An 18,176-nucleotide genomic window follows, 5' to 3' on the forward strand; every position below is an offset into this window, starting at 1 on the left:
CTAAATCGAAAAATTCTTTAAATAGAGGTTCAAATCGGGTTCCAACTGTATCAAAAAATTACATTTACACCAATTAAAAAATTGAAACCATTTGTATCAAAACCATCGAATTTTCTGCAGAAATTCTACAGATTTCTGAAATTTTTGCAGAAAATCTGCCATTTCTGCAGATTTTCTGCAAATATTTTTCAACAGGAAAGAATTTTGCACAAATTCTACAGATTCCTTGAAATTTGAAGAAAATCTAAAATTTTCGGAAATTACGATAATTCCGCGGAAAGCTCGCGAAAAATATGGAATTCGATAAGTCATCTGCAGGAACTTTAGCTTTATTTTGAACGCAAAGAAATCTGCAAAATTCTATCTTGAGTTGGAAGGTATTTGTGGAAAATCGGTAGTTTCTGCATATTTTTTGCAGTTTAAAATTCTAAATCTGAAAAGATTCTGATTTTCCTAGCGTTTTTGGTTCCCCTCTTCCTTATTTTACCCAATCGATCTTCATCCACCACAATTTTCTCCATAAACGTATGTTTTAGAAACATGCCAACAGTGAAACACGTCCACCGCCGAAAATTGCTTACCTTGTTTGAGATTTCAATCCTTTTGCATCCTAAGCATATTTCAACTACTTAGAAAATTTTGGAGTGTTTTATTATATGCTACCCCAACTCGACTCATTTTAATTATTATTTTAGTAATTTATTCATTTATTAACATTATTTTAATTGTTCCTTTATGCCATGTAAAATTAACAAGAAAAAAAAAACATGTGGTTTGACTCCTTCTGGGTTCGGAGTTTTGTAAATTTCTTTCTAATGCATTTAAGAAGCATATAAAATATTTTTGGAGAACCTCAATCGTTTTAGGTTCCACAGAAATGCATAACAACAGTGAAATTTTAAAAACTGAAAAAAAGAAAAGAAAAAAAGTAAACCTTCTGTATGAAACGATTTTGATTTAGGGCTCCCGATTCATGGCAAAGGTCATGTTAGTTGCCTATGTATACAATGCTTGTAGTACTTGCAGAACAATTTTGGTTAAACGATTTTACGTTGCAGAACACCGTCAAGTATTCTGCTGTGGGGTCTAAAACTATAAAAAAAATGTTACTTTTTGCATCATAAAATTTTCGACGTAATTTATGATATTGTATCGTGTTTTCTACGTTTTGAATAGCAAACTGCAATGCAATACCGCTTATTTCCTATGCTGATTCTGAGGTGGGAAAGTCAAGGGCAGTAACTGCAAATTTTAATTTTTTGCATTTATGTCATCTATTGTATTTTAACTTTAATGTGCAAGCTTGCTTATTTGATTTATGTTGAGCAAACACTCTTCGCTTTTTTAGTCCCTTAATGTGACTTAAAAAAGGTTCATTTTTAGGCCTTGAAGCTTGGAACATTTCCTTGGAACAACCCATTCCATCAAAATATAACTTAAAATTTTGTTTTCAGAACTTCAGTATCAAAGAACTTTGAAAGACAGCCTCGTGAACCCTGACATATCTTCTAACATCGTCCAAGAGAGCTTGAAATGCATTTTAAAGATTTTAATTTTGAAAAAAAAAATTTCTGGAGAAGATCTCTAAAAACCCTCGCACTTTTCCTAACATTTTTACAAAAGAAAGCATAAATTGTGCCTTTAAGATTTCAATTTTCAAATTTAACTGAAGAAGATATCCCAATTCTTCTCTACACACTTAATGTCTCTAATTGCAGCTGAAAATTACGCTTCTAGGACTTCATCTTTGAAAAAATTTTGGGGTCTCCCCCCCCCCCTGATATCAGCACAGATAGCTTTAATTTTTGTTTTAGAAAACTTTGTGGGAGAATTCCCGAAACTTTCTTCTTCACATACAACCTAGAAGTGACTCCTTGAAAGAAATTTTGGGATGGAAGAGGGTACAGATAGTCAAGAGAAGGTCGTCCTCTTTCCTAAACCTAGACCTAAAGTTGCATCTTTAGGACCTCAATTTTGAAAACATTCCTTAATTGATTTCACGTTGGCGAAGAAAGCGCACAGTTAAGTTTTTTTTTTAACTTAAGGGTCAAAAAAAAATTCTAATGAGGGCCCTATCAACTTATTCCATTTCCGAAATGCCACCAAATACAGCTATTTTAAGACGGGTTGAAATATTTTCATGGTGAGCTTCCAAACCTTCCCATGTTTGAAACATTACCAAACATAGACTAAAATTGCTCGTCTAATCCTCCAAATGCTTGTGGTAGGAAACAGCTTCATTATTTCTTTTTCCTCTCTCAAATTAAAGTCATTTTTCTGCCAAAAGTTGAACTTTGTCTTTCTCATTCTTTCTCATGTACTGATTATTCCTTATCACTTTCTAGACCTTATCCATACCTCTGAAAATACAACAAATGTCTTTTTAATCAAAGCTGAGCTCTTAATTAGAGCTGCCACATCTCACATACTTTTTTTTTTTTACAACTCTGATTTCACTGCTAATAGTATGCTACTATTTTATATACAGGGTGTCCAAAAAGTCTTTAATACATTTTAAAAATTCATAAGAAAGCAACAAAATGAGGTATGAATATATATTGTTTGTGCCATATTTCACTTTTTTTATGACATTGGTTAAAAACAAAAGAAAAGTGCAATTATAAATAATCGCTGTATCCTCACTGTAAGAAGAGCAAATTTCACGCGAGGTGTTTAATCATCATATTAAAAAGAGAAAGCAGTACCATTAATTATGAAAGTTCAATGTGCATGCTGTTTGTAGATATGTGATGAACTTGAGTACGGTTTAGATGTGGTTTGAGCAACATACGGTGTACTCATTGAAGTCTATTAACAAAAGGTATTGCTTTCTGTTTAATAAAATGATTAAGCACCTCACATGAAGATTTTTTTTTTATTGTGATGCTACAGCAATTTCTTATAATTACACTTTTTCCTTTTTGGTTTTTTCCTTTATTTTACAATGTCATAAAAAGTTCTTACACCTGTAAAGTATTATGGCACAAACCACATATTGATACCATAATTGGTTACTTTTCTACGAATTTTTAAAATGTCAAAGACTTTTCGGACACTGTATTTCCTTATTCTGGAAAATGTTTCTTTTATATTTGTGGCAGAAGAACAGCTGAAAAATTTCCTTTCTAATTTAGAGTAACTGAAGAATAAGTTTTCTCCCCATAATTCAATATTCATTATATTACTCTGATATTTATTATTTATGTATGCATTCAGTATTGATTAATTGAAATGACGGGATAAGTATGATTTTAGCTCGAAAATCATTTTTATACAAGATGATTAATTGTAATTTTATTTTATTTATTTATTTTTTTTTTTTTTTTGTGAAATGATAATGAATGGTTCCACACACTGGTGTTCTTAAGCAAGTTTTTGAAAAAAAGTAGAATTTTATTCAATAACATCTGTTTTGGTGAATTGAAATCCCACTTTTATATTGTGTATGTTATTTACATATGTTATTTAAAACCTGTCTAAGGAACACAATAATCTTCACACCAACCAATACATTTCTTTAAATTTAAAGCCATCAACTTGTTAGTTCACTGCAACACACCAACAATTGATTTTAATAAGTATTTAGAAAAAGTAAAAACTTGAACTGTTAACATATTTATCGAAATAGAACTAAAAAATTAGAGAATGATGGGTAGCAAACGCATCAATTCAGAAGAAATATACCATGTATGTTCCCCCAAAGCAGAATACTACTAAATTTGCGACGTACCTCACAGAACAGATGCCTGAGTTGCAGAACAATTCTGTTCAAGTGTGAGAGGAAAACTGATAGATTTTCTGCAAATTTCTGTGAAATTTCTGCAGAAACTGCAGTGCAGAAAATCTGTAGAAACTAAATTTTCTACAAATATCTTCCAACTCAAGATAGAATTTTGCAGAAATTCTGCAGATTTCTTAAAATTAGAAGAAAATCTAAAATTCTTGTAATTTACGATAATTTGGTGGAAAACTCGCGATGTTGAATTCGATAAGTCCTTTGTAGGACTTTCCCAATCGGTCTTCATCCACTGCAATTTCGGCCATACATGTATGTTTTGGAAACATGCCATCATTGAAACACATCCATCGTCAGAAATTGTGTGTCTTGTTTGAGATTTCAATCCCTTTGTATCCAGTAAATATTCCAAATATTTTGAAAGTTTTGAATTGATTTATTATATGCAATCCAAACTTGACTCATTGTATTTATGATTTTAGTAATTTATTTATTTAGTAACATTATTTTAATTGCTACTTCATGCCATGTAAAATTAACCAAAAACATGTGGTTTGCCACCTAGGTTCGGATTTTTATAAAATTTTGTATATTTGCTCTTTCTATGCATTTTAGAAAGCAAATAAAATATTTTTGGAGAATCTCAATCGGTTTAGGTTTGACACCTTGTTAAAGTTTTTTTGATTTTATAGTTTTCATGATCAACTAATTTTCCAAATTCAGTACTCTTTAATTAGTCATTTGGTTGAAAGCTGTGATGTTTCTGGAAATATCTCATTTCCACAGAAATAAATAGCAACAGTCCAGTTAAAAAAAAAAAAAAAAAAACTCCTATATGAAACGATTTTTATTTTTAACACCCAATTTGTGGAAAATGTCATGTTTTTTCGTGTACAATGCTTGAAGTACTTGCAGAAGAACAATTTTGGTCAAATGATTTTACATTGTTGAACATCCTAAAGTATTCTGCTTTAGGGCATGTTCCATTCTTCCCATTAAGAAAATATATACTTTTAGGCACTTATTTCTGAGGAATACAAATAAGGTTTCCCGTTTTAATAACAGTATCATCAAGCATGAATCGATCGGTGCTCTGTCTAATGGAAAAGCTAAAAATAAATTCAAATATTTTATTTAGTCGCAATTAGTCCCATTCCTCCTGACTCTTCTCTACAATTTGCCTTAGAAGAGCAGGAGTAAGGATGATAAGTTAATTTATTTAAGATCGAGAAATGTCTCTCTGCCTAGTTGAAAAGGGAGTTTAATGTAAAATTATTTTTTGCTTCATTATATTATTTGAAAAAAAGAAAAACATAGTTTGTTTTTTCTTTACCGTTTCACCATGATCCCTAATACATAGATATCTTTTATATTCAAATTATTGAAATAAGTTTGGTGCAAAACCGCTTTTTGATGACTTATATCTGAACTACTGTGATGCATGTGGTGCTTATTGAAAGAGCACTTCGTATGCCAGGGTGGTCCCTCTTCAATCTCATGCAGCCAAGGTATTGTTTATTTATCAAACTATCATTGCGTAATTATGACACCTATACTATTTTCAAAACTTTTGGGAGACTATTTTAGAAACCTTTTTGCATTCTTGCGACTATTTTGTAGACTAATTTTCAAGTAAGAAGTTACTAAAGCAACTATTTTTAATGTCATAACTCAGTGGCTGTAGTAGAACTTGCACCTGCATAAACTTCTCACTAAATACGAGGTTCAGTCAGAAAGTTAGTTGCATTATTTCGTAAATATGTTCCATCTAAGACTATTTTGATGACACTGTGTGGCAACACTTCAGGCATGTACCTTTATCATGTGACTTAGCGGCTTCCCCTAGGCAAGTTTAGTTTTTCTGATAAATCAGTCACAAACATGTCTTGACAGCTGCAAGTAGCGTCCAAAGTGGAAAGGCATGCAGTGATTTGGTTTTTGTAAGCAAAGAGGTGCAAATTTACCGAAATTTATAGGCAGTTGCATGAAGTGTATGGTAAAAACACAATGTCATATCAAGCTATCGCGAAATGGTGCTACATGTGTGAGAATGGACATATCTGTTGATGATGCTAAGTCATAACTCAGTTGAGGGAAGACCATCAACTGCAACAAATTCGGAAATCGCTGCTCACATGAATGAATGCATTCTTGCAAACAGACGCATAATGATTCCATGTTGTTGTTCTCATAAAACAAGAACTTTCAAACTGACGATACTATTCATATGACAAAGTGAAAGCTGCAACCCAACAACAGTTATAGGATATTAGACAGGATTATTTTGCAGAAGGTATCCAAAACTTGTATCATGCCTCAACAGATACTTAAATAATGGAGATGATTGTGTTGAAATATAGATTTTGAATGGAACTTAAAGATACCAATGAAGTCACTGTAAAATTACTATCCTGTTTTGTTTTCTTGAGCAGTGCAACTCATTTTTTAACTGACCCTCATAATTAGTGCATAAAAAGCTTAATTTAAATAATTTTGAAAGTTTATTATTATTTTTTTCTTTTCTTTTGCGGTTGTAACTCTTGTTTTGTAGAAGTATTCTTTTTGAAGATTTCTTATGTTTCTTCTCATTTTTTATTTCAGATAAGTCAAGAGACATGACTTATCCTATGACATATCCAAATCCTGCTGGAGATGGTATAACACAGGTAAAATTAAAAAGTCTTCAATAAAAAGCCTAAGTTATTGCATCTTTTAAAATTTGCATTTTTTTAATAAAAAGATTTATAAACTAGCAATGCAATTTTACAGAAACATTCAAAATAATTTTTCTATTATCTCTCAGGAATGCCTAAATAACTTCCCGGGTGTGGAGCTTCTTCCAGTAGGGGATGCCTATTTCCAGTATTCTGGTACAGTTCAACAGAGACTTTTACCTGGTGACACAGTAAGGGGTATGTACATTATAAAATAATGCAGAACTAGGAATTTTCTCTGCTTTTCTTTGACACCTGTATCTTTTTTGCAATCAAGATTGCTTATTTTTCTCATTTTTGACCTTCCAATTATTTTTTGGAAATAAGACAGATAATTTTTTCTAGCATAATACTTTTATTTGTACTAACAATAAACTTTTATTGCAAAAAAGAAAAAGAAAGAAAGAAATTAGTAACATAAAAACTTTCAAAACCTGACTGTAATTCTTGATTGCAAAAATTTTAATTTGTCAGAAACAAACAATGCCAAAACTTTCTCAATACTTTGTCAAACTTCATAAATTAGGCATCATTTTGAAGAATTTTTTTATCTCTTTTGGCTGAAAATAGCGGCAATTCTCATTTCTTAAAAAAATCTAAAAAACCAATTTGTTTTGTTATCACACATTGCTTCAATGCACAGTATCCTGAAGCGGAAACTCTTTGGCACAGTTGGTTAGAGCGTTGTACTCATACTGCGAAGGTCATGAGATCGAAACCCCATGGCCTGAAAACTCATTGTGATGACTTATTTTTTCAGCAGAATTCTGTTCTAAATTTCATGAATGTACAATCTAAACTCATTGCAGGGTTCATATCTTCATTTCTGTTACGAAAATGACAAATCAAGATATGAGCCAATCCATGCTTACGGTTGAGACGTTCACACACTTCAGTTGCTCATATTTTATTCAAAAATGCAGTTTTGGTTTTGATAAGAACAAGGAATGATAAAGCTCACAGCCAGCATATTTATCACTGCAGTTTGAGATTATTAGAGGAAGTTGAATTAATAGCTAGAAAATGTGGTTATGATTGTGACAAAAAAAAAAAAAAAAAAAGAAATGGTTTTCTGGATTTCATTGAACAATGTAGCTTTTCTGTGAATTATGTGTGTATTGCACTTATGATCTTAAAGAACTTTTTCACAATTCCTTTATTGGTCAGACATAATTTTATATAAAAAAAACCTTAGCTATTGGATTGAGAAATGGAATTTTATGAATATTTGAGAAGGTGCTATGCAAAAGCAAGCAGGTCCACTTAAAATTTCGAGAAACAACTAAAACCTATTATTAATTTAATGTTGGACTTGGCACCAACAAAAAGTTTTTAATATTATGCAGTTTGTACTTAATGCTAAAATTTTATATCATGTTTTGATAGAAATATGCTAGTTACTTAATTATATAATATTAAATATTGAATATGTTCTTTTTTGCTTGAACTAGCTGGATTATGTGTTATTCTGCATTAACTAGATTTGGATATATTCTCTTTTACCCCCCAAAAGTTTTTTCAAAATAATATACTGCCTGGTAGTTTCAATTTCAAATATAGTCAGTCGCAATAGCTGCAAATACCACTAGCTGGTGATTTAAAGCCATTGTTAAACTCACAAAATACTCCATGAAACATAAACTATTTTACTTGCAATGTTACATCAACAAAGTTGTTGCATAACTTGAAAAATTTTGTAATGTGAAAATCAGAATGCAAATAAATTCTCTTTCAGTTTTTGAGATTATAATGACTTTCTTGTTCTTTTCAAAAACTCTCGAACAGAATCTCCCCCCCCCCCCAACAGATATTCTTGTTTGATCACCACCACTATTCTCCTTTAGACTTTGATTTGTAATCAACTTTTTAGCTATATTACTTAAACTTGTTGGTTTCAATTGAATAAGGTGCATGAAAAACGTTTTACATACTGGAATTACGTTTTTGTTACTGTTGAAAATGCTTTAGTTAACATTGAATCCATGTGTGCATTGTGGGAATCACATGACCAAACTACAGCTTCCGATTGGATGGAGTGGATTTGTTCTTGTTTGCTTAGGACACACATATACATTTGTTCTTTTATGCGCAGAACCTCAAATTTCAAAGCTCTAAAATAATAGGATATGATTTTTTGGGGGTGAAACCAACTACACTAACGTATAGGAATGAGGCTGACGAATAAAAATCAGTCATTACCTCAATGTTGTATTTTTATGGATATGTTTGCTTTTGCTTGGCACCTTCTCATCAGATCGTGGTTATGGTCATACCAAAGTTTATTCAATTTTTGTTTCTTGAATGATTGATATTAATTTTCTCTTTTACATTATTAATGTTTAAAAATTGTAATAAAGTATGCACATGCTTGCTTATTCTACATGCATAACATCTAATGAAAAGTATTATTAGCATCATTTAAAAACAATTTTTAAAAATAATCCCAATGTTGCTATATTATCTAGAAATTTGCCGACTTGTCAGCAAAATTTGCCTAGTAAGGAATTTTTTGGTTCGGTAACGGTAGAAAAGTTTAATGTGGAATCAAAGATTCTTCAGTTGTTACTTAAAATTTAATTTATGTGGGTGATGTTGAAGAAAAAAACAGTTAATGTTAATTCTTGTAAAGGTTAAAGTTAAATGTTTTTCATCTTTGATATTAGATATTACGTTAAAATATATCATCCAAGTCATTCAATGAGTGAACTTATAGATCAATCCCTCTCAAACACCACAATAATTGGACTTGGATCTAGTTTCTCCTTGTTAATGCTGAAATGATTTAAGTTTTCTTTTCATCATTAATAGTTTTGTATTTCAACTATTTTTTTTTTCTTTTCTTTAGGTCCTCCTGCAAAAAGAAAAAGAGATGTAAGTATTGTTATTCTATATATTGATAAAAGGTTTTTATTTGGATATGCTAATCTTTCAGTCTTGGTTTTCTTTTGAAATATATTTTGTATTCATGCTTTAGACATTGAAGTAAAATGTTATGCTTTTGCTCTTTGTGCATCTTTTTGGGACATTCTTTATTTTGCGTTGAATTTGAATTGGCAAACATTGTGATACTGTGATAATATGTCAATTTTATTTAACTATGTTTTAGCATTATTTTTTATCTCACTGATAATACATTTTGCCTTTTGCCATTGTGTAAAAAGTCATTAGTATGAGAATTTCTTAATGTTCAGAATTCAGCATATGTGAAAAAGGATGAGAGCTGATACAAAACTTTTATGATTGACAATCTTCTGATTTTGCCGAGACTATTATTATTACGAAGTTTTTGTCATAGCTCAGGATTATGCTCTCATTGAATCAGTAGTTGCTTCTATTATTCATATAGAATTGATTTATAACCTCTTTCATAGCCCATTCACTAAGATATAATATCTTTTGTAATGTAAAGAATTCTGATTACAAAAATGATTATTCTTAATTACATAAAATTTCCTGCTTTAGAGAAAAATTGTTTAATATGTATGCTTTAGTGTTAAATATTGACAAAAGTTAAATAAAATTAGTAATCACCATCTGCAAGGCCGAATTTAGCTTCATGACGCCCCTAGGCAGATTTGAAATCTGCCGCGCCTCTTCACTTACGTGATTTATCCAAGGTCAATTTAAATACTGAAAAGCACTTTTTTTTCACAAGCCCATCGTAATGGAGAAATTTTAAGACTTGCAAAATATTTAAACTTCATATATTATAATCAAATTTTGATTCCTTTAATAGTAAATTCACAAAATATTCAAAGCAAGAAATCATCGATAGCTTTATTTTCGTGAAAAAAATATATGTATGTACTCTTTATACTTCCTATAGTCATATAGTGCATAGTGCATGCACCCCATGTTTTCGCTTTTAAATATTGCAAGTATTTTGATTGCTATTAAAATTCGCAATCACAAACTTTTCAGGCAATCTGTAAGGCATGTTGAATCTCTATGGGGTTTTAAATCTGCACAAGGCTTAGAGTTTTTTTATTTTTTTTAGTTCGTTTTAAAAGCGTTCAATTTCACTCTAACACTATTAATACAATTATATTTTGCCTTTTAGTGTTTGTGTGTCTGAAGTTTTGTATTCGATTTTAAACTTTCATAAGACAGTGACAACGGCATTTAAATTGACAAAAACAGAATTTAGTTAATTTTTTCGTTAACTAAGTAACCAAACAAAATTAACTGAGCAATAAAAAACTCCGTAATTTAAAAATTATTTAATTTACTTACTTTTTTTTTCCAACATTCAAATATGTATATTAAATCAAATCGTGGTGTTTTAAAGCGTCACCTATGGCAGTGCTTCTCAACCTTTTTTACTTTGCGGCACACTTAAGAAATTTCTAGATCAACGGGGCACACTGAACCTAATTTCGTAATGGTAATATAAAAATGTTTTTATCATTCACTGGTAGAAAGACGGGGGGGGGGGGGGGGGCTTTTTTAATATAAATAAAACAATTATAACTAACGTAGTGTATTTTAATTTATTCAGAAAGTAGAAATACTTCAAATGTATTGAGGTTGATAATGAACAACAAAACTACCTATATCAGACTTTAAAGAAAATTATGCTTCATATGTTTCAAAGCATTTCCATCAAGCATATCCTTAAAGTGTGCACACTGCAATTAAACGATTTATCAAATAATGTTTCAAAAACGAAGCAAGCACCTATAACTTCCGTTTGACACTAATAAGACACTTCAGCCTACCTTGAGGAGCAAAGACGTTTGATGTTCGGCTCTATCCTGGAAAGAGCTACATGAAGTTCTGGTTCCAGGCTTAGAGATGATTTCTTGCTGTTTTTAATACGCTTTTATTAACTTCACCTGTATGTATGTATGTATGTATGTATCTTGTAACGGAATCTTGCAGCTCAAATTTCGCCCACTTCCTGCGATCGTATTCTTTTGAAATTTGGCACGCAGCCTCAGACCCGATGACAATGCAATATTCTATAATCAAATTAATTAATTAACTCTTTTAATTGTTAGTTTCCTCCAATTTTAATCAATATTTTGGCATAAATCCAACAATGTGAAAAAAAGAAAACTTAAAAAAATACATTATGAAATACTCGCAAAAATTATTTAAAAATATCTACAAAAACCTTTAATTTTTCTGCATCAGACAAAATTTGTCCCAATGTTCCAAGGTAATTAGAACATGAAATATAATTGTTTTTAAATAATTTCATGCCAAAATTTAGGTGAGCCTTCAGTTGGAAATTCATTGCTGACCAGACCATTGTTGAACAAAACTTTTATATTCAAATGCATCTCAAATTATCAAAGTAATATAAATATGATTTCCGCAAACATACATTGATGACTCACAGTAGCTTCGCATCGGGGTGCCCTTGTCTTAACTTTAAGCTATTACCTTGCACTCGTTTTATAAATAATTTCGTTGCCTGATAATTCTCCAACATAAGACTAAAAAACAGAAAAATAAAATAATAGTTTAAAAAACTAAAAAAATACGCTTTCGTATCAAAATGAACTAAAAAGTGAAAAATAATCTTTGGATGATAGTAGTTGTGAAGTGTGAAACTTTCGTTATAGCTCTCTTTTTGTTTTTTGTTCTATGGGCTGTGTTTCCAATTTCTTGTCTTCGTATTGCCTCCGCCTCCACGTTTCATAAAAGACTTTCTCCAATCCTATGTCTTTAGTATGAATGCAGTGGATTATATCTACCATCATTTAAAACCTGCAGAAATAAAATTCTTCTTGGCATAATATATTCCATTTTATGCTCCTTTTACACCTCAAAATGATTCATTCTTTCCCTTGTAAATCTTCAATTAAAAAGTGGAGCGTTTCTTTCAAATTAGAAATTTTTGTTTTTGTGTGAGTTGATTTTTAATGAGATGGTGGAAAGAGTATTCCAAAAGTAGCTATCTCCCAAATCTGCTAACCTTAAGTCCACCTACAGTTTGGGATGTAAAGAATGAGAATGATTTAGTTTTTGTTGTTTTTGTCTTGTACATGATGTGCAAAAAAGAAAAGCACTAGATTACTCCGAAGCTGTTGAAGACAGCCTCGAGGACCTCCACAGCCTTTTCCAAAAGAATTAAGTCATTTGGGTCATCCAGGCCAATCTTGAGAAGCCTGTCCTGAATTGCTGGGCAGCCAAAGATATGCTGAGGAGACAGTTGAAAGTTAGGGCAGTGAATTGAGTAACCTTCTTACTCCGTCACTTGATATTTTCATGCCTTTACACGTTTTGTTCAAAGTCTGATTATTATTGATGCTATTGTATGATTACAGTTTAAGGCTGGAATAGAAGATTTTAAATTATTGCTGATAAGTCTACGGCTGGCTACAGCATTGGCATCAATTAAAGTGAGGTTCGATGATTGGGAGTAGGATCTAGACTCCTTGGCACGCTCATCGACTTTCTCATTACCAAGGATATTTACATGGGCTGTAGTGATGTTTTAAGACGAAGGCAATAACATTCTGTTAAATATTCAAAAGAAAAATTTAATTTTCATTTTAAACATTTTATTTTAAGGTTTTATTTTTTAAAATTTGTTGTAAATTATTAGTTTAAAATAAGCACTCAGACTATGCTTTGCTGTAGCCATAGGATAGCTTTTACTCTTATGCTTTTGTAAACCTGAAACAAATAATAAAATGCCAAAAATTGTATTATTCAAGTTGTAAACAAATCAGGTACCTGAAATCCATTAATTCCTTGATCTCCACTTATGAAAAATGGTCTATGTTGTCACTCATCCCCTCCTCATCATAAAAAATCAGGAAAGGTAGTTTTTACTGTACTGTTAAAATAATATGTTCACTTTCAGCTGGCAGATATTTTAGTGATTTTTTTACAAACGAAAAGGCCTATTTTAGCTTAACCTTCTTGTGCGTTAAATAACTGCTGTAAAAATTTTTGCTTTTTTTTTTAAAACCTATTTTCTATATAAATTAACTAAGAAGCCTCCTCATAATCTGAGTGTATGGGATATTAGGATGCCTGGAGGAAAGTAGAAACTGAATGAACTATTATTTATTTTAATTTCTGAACTTTTCACCTGTTAATGTTTTTTCAACATCATTCACTGTTCTGTTAGCATTAGTTTTTTTTTTTTTTTTTTCACAAATCTAGGTTACCTTCGCAGGTTTTGTGCCAAAAATAATTTTAGAAGATTTAATAACTTGACTAAATCAAACAAATTTGACCTTCACCTTTTTTTACCTCCATAAAATGATATAAAAATTTTAGAAATAGGTTAATGTTTACACCTCTATATTAGTAAATTCCTGAAGTTCTTGCTGAAAATTGAAATGAGTGAACAGAATTGAAATTTAGAATAATTTCCAAGTGCATTTCACAATGTTCAGATTCAGTGTTATTTCAGTGCTTGATTTCATTAAAACCGGCTTATCGTTATGGCTTAACTCAAAATACACGTGACAAGGTTGACATACTTTCGATCTTTCTGCTCTTTAAGTTCTTGTTAAATTATGTATATGTAACAGATATGTCGTTATATAATGCTGTTTTTAATTTTAGGGACCTGAGCATAAAGAATCATTAGATGGCCATTGGATACCTGTAAGTTTTTTTCCCACTTTCTCTCTCTCTTTGTAAAAACTACCCTAAATCAATTTACAACCTTCAAGTAAAACCTGGAAATGTCAGTTGTTTTAATTTTTGTATTTTTTAATTTATTTAGATTTTTTGTAATTAATGAGAACTTTTGAACCTTTCAAAACTTCAAAGTATGGCAATGAAATGTAGTGATAAGATATTTTAGCAGATTGAAGATACTATCTCAGGGGTCTGGCCAGAGGATATTTGGGTCCGTTAACGGACCCTTCACAAAAATCCGATCAACCAAAACGGACCTTTCACAAAATCCCGATCAAACAAAACGGACCTTTCACAAAATCCGGATCAAACAAAACGGACCCTTCACGAAATTCTGATAAACAAGATCGGATCTGTCACAAATTGTTTATTGAAAGAGTAAAACTGAAAGCAAAATAACGCATATTTCTGTGTATAAACCAATAATTTTTGGAACCTTTTTGTAAGTCAGATTAGAGGGATCCGCTTATACAAAATCGGCTGATTTTGAAAAAAAAAAAAAAAAAATTGGCACTCTTGCGATGCTCCTTCAAGTGATAAATAATTGCTACTGCCAAATAAATATAATGGTTGTTTTGTAGTAAGTTACCTCTTGATAGCTCCGGATGGAATAACTGAGGGATGGAATAACTGAGCTGGCGGTGAATTTTATAATGGTTTGTTTTATCACAGCTAATTAGCAGCGGTGTTGTTGTAAACTTTTCTGAAAAGGCATTGGTAAGCACTTTTCTCCGCTCATGATTTAACAAACAATAATAATATATATCTGCGAAATGAACTTAGAACTGCAAAGGGATAGTAAGGGTGAGGAAAAAATATGATCGCTTCAGATAGGGTTACCAACTTCAAAATTATCACCACTTAGCGTCTGGCGTTGAACCTTTATAATGACTTGATTAGAAAATATTCTCATCATTTTGCCAGCTTGTCAATATTTGCGTTTTTACTGTTCCGGTGCGATGTTTAATTGTTATTTTGGGAGAAAATTATATGGGTTTTGATTTTTCGATGCTAACAAGGATGATTAACTTTAAATAAACTCTTTTAACTACCGTTTTTTTTCTTTAGATGTCTACATTTTGAAATATGCAATCTTTTAACATCCGATATGAGAATCATATTTTGTTCTTTTTTCAAGCTAACTTCGCTTTATATTCAGTAAATTACCGCCCATTAGCCAGGGCTGAAGCAGAAATACGTGCACGTAACTTCGCTTTATTAGGATTCAAATAAATGAAAAGTCTCTTTATTTCTGTTAGAACTCTCGTTTCAAGTTTTTAAAGCAAAATTCCATTTTCTGTTATGAGTCAAAAATGAAAATGCTGAATAGATGGTTTATTTTATTTTATTTTTTGGGTCGACTGTGTCCACAGATATTAATGAAACGGTTATCATAGGACTCTAAAATGCAATTTTAAAATAATTTTATCAAAAATATTTCTTTTACAAGCCGTTTTTATACTTTTGATGCCTTCGCTTTGAGAATTGCGATCTCTTTGCATCCGATATGGTAATCCGATTTTTCGAATTTTTGATGATTATTACGCTTTGTTAAGAGGTAAACAATTGAAATATCTTTTTATTTTTCGAAACGAAATTCCGTGCTTTTTAAGAGTGTCTTGGGTCAAAAAGTTGAATGCTGAACTTTATTCTGAATTTTATTTTATTTATTTATATTTTTGTTACAATTATTTTAAATACTGTACAGAAATATATCTAGTATAATTTAACATAATGTAGAATGGTAGATAAATGTTGATACTTGAAAGAGCGACGACCCCCCCCCCCCCGGCCAAATGTCAGAAAAAAAAATCCAGAATGATTTTCTCGACATAGAAGAGGAAAACACTCAACTTTAAGTTTAATTGATGCAGTTTGTGCCATCTCTAAGTTCTAAAATTTCGTTTTAACAAAAAAAAAAAAAAAAAAAAAATTTTTTTTTTTGCGAAATTTTTTGATTTTTCACAAAATTAATTCAATTTTCACAAAATTATTTGATTTTTCACAAAAAACGGACCCTGTGAAAAATCCTGGACAGACCCCTGTATCTACTAAATAATTATTGAGTTTAGTGGAATTGAAAAAAAAAAAAAAAAATCAGAAATCAAGGAACTGCTACATGAGAAATTTAATCTGCTATATTTTGTGATAAATATGTTTATTTTTGATGAAAGAAAGCCATTTTTAAGTGTTTCTCTGAATTATTTGTTTGAAATATGTTTAGCAGATTGGCTTTTGCTAGATTCTAAAAGTCTTACCACTAGACAAATAATTTTCTGAAGACTGCAAGAAATAAATTCAAATTTTATAAGCATGCAATAATATTATCAAAAAAAAAAAAAAAAAAAAAAAAACCCATATGTGATGGATGACTCAGGCATATTTTTTATCTCAAGGAAAAACTGAAGCTACACCTTTTCAGAGATAATTATGTGCAGACTTGGAAGAGCTCCCATATTCCTTTATTTTCATATAATTTTGAAAAAAAAAAATCATGTATTTTTTAGTCCTTGTTTCTTTATTTTTTTCCCATGCAAGCTACTAAAGAACATCTGTTTTAAGCGGATCAAGAATTACCTATTAACCACCTCAATTTCTGCTAAAAAAATATGTTTTCGAAACATTCCAACAGCAAATGCCTCCTTCATGGGAAATTGCATGCCTTGTCTGAAAATTTAAATTTTTGTGCATGCTGTAAATGTTTCAATTACAGTAACCACTGCTCATATGAATCATGTTCGTTTGAAACAGTTTTGATTCAATAATACAAAAATGGGTACCCTACATACTCTCGTTTTTGTCGACCCCCTATTTTTCGGTGTAATATTAGGGAAAAATCGAAAACCCGCATGTAAGTAAAGCCCCTACTTTCTGAAAAGAACGAGAATGTTTTTTCCCAATTTTTGAAAATGAACGTTATAAAAGACGGAAAATTAAAAAAATGTAATGAACATTCTTACAATCAGAAATGCATAAATTTTATACTTTTTTACAAAAAAGGTTCATTTTTGCAATCAGGATTTTTGTCAAGGGTTTGTTTTTGCAATTACAATGTTTGTTACTTGTTGCATTTATTTTGCATTAATATCAAGGTTTTGTACTGTCAATTCATTTCGTTTAAATGAGCATTAATTTCCACATGACCAACTATTGAGAAATTTTGCAAACATGGAGACTCCTGCATTTTTTGCATAGTCAGTCTTTAACTAATTTTTAGTTGTTATTTCACTGTGAGACTAAAATTAAAGCAGAATATGGGACAATTTACTTTTTTTGGAAATTTTCGGAAATTCTTCCCCACAAATAAGTTGCCCCCCCCCCCCCTCCCCTCAAATTTCAACCTCATTTTTTGTACTAAATTTCTCGACTTTTGCTCAGGTATTCACAGTGATTTTTTTTATAAATGGGGAATTCTACATGCAATTTAAGAAAATTAAATTTTTAGTCAAGCAAGCAAGATCAAGTATCTGAAGTAAGCAATTCTCTCAAAATATTCATTCTATGTTTTTTTAAAGAATTTTACCATAATTAAGTATCTAAAGCAATTACAAAGTTCAAATTCTAATTTATGTGCTTCGAAAGATGTTAGTTGCTAAAAAACCTATAGTCCTCGCAATTCGCACCTCATTGCTTAACTGTTAACACTATCAGTGACGAAACCTAAAGTGTCGACCTGTCGACACCATGTCTCTCCGTCTCACGGGTTTTGTTTTACCTTTTTCGAGAAAACTCATTAAAATTTCGGCAACATTTTGCCTGCCCCTCTTTTCACTATTTACAAAAAAAAAACACTGAAGAGAAGGCAAAGATAAAAGACTGCGCTTATGTATCACATGTTTGCAGGAAATGGTTAGCCATATACACTTGATTCATATAAGCAACATGTTTGATTTAAATATCCGACAGTTTTTTAATGCTGAGCTGGATGTTCTATTTTTGAGGATTTGATTCAAGTGGCGATTCAATTACCCGTCGCTCATTAAATTTTGGAAGTTAATTAGTATTTTAAGCTTCGCTGCATTGATTGGCTTACTTTGTTCTTCATTTCAAAATTTATTTATTTATGAATTAGATTTTAGTTGTTGGGCTAAGTAAACCAAGAAAGCATGATTTAGTTC

The 18,176-nt window shown here is 31.0% G+C and overlaps 1 protein-coding gene across 1 annotated transcript in view; it reads left to right on the forward strand.

The window, feature by feature from the left end:
• LOC129231590 (transcription factor 12-like) overlaps positions 1 to 18,176 on the forward strand; it is a 153,185-nt gene that overhangs the window by 13,159 nt on the left and 121,850 nt on the right. The window contains exons 2-5 of the mRNA XM_054865951.1: positions 6,338 to 6,402; positions 6,540 to 6,648; positions 9,296 to 9,321; positions 13,981 to 14,022. Coding sequence (XP_054721926.1) covers positions 6,338 to 6,402; positions 6,540 to 6,648; positions 9,296 to 9,321; positions 13,981 to 14,022 — 242 coding nt within the window. The remainder of the gene's footprint in view (positions 1 to 6,337; positions 6,403 to 6,539; positions 6,649 to 9,295; positions 9,322 to 13,980; positions 14,023 to 18,176) is intronic.

The sequence above is a fragment of the Uloborus diversus genome, chromosome 10 (genome assembly GCF_026930045.1).
Source record: "Uloborus diversus isolate 005 chromosome 10, Udiv.v.3.1, whole genome shotgun sequence".
Classification (NCBI taxonomy): domain Eukaryota; kingdom Metazoa; phylum Arthropoda; class Arachnida; order Araneae; family Uloboridae; genus Uloborus; species Uloborus diversus.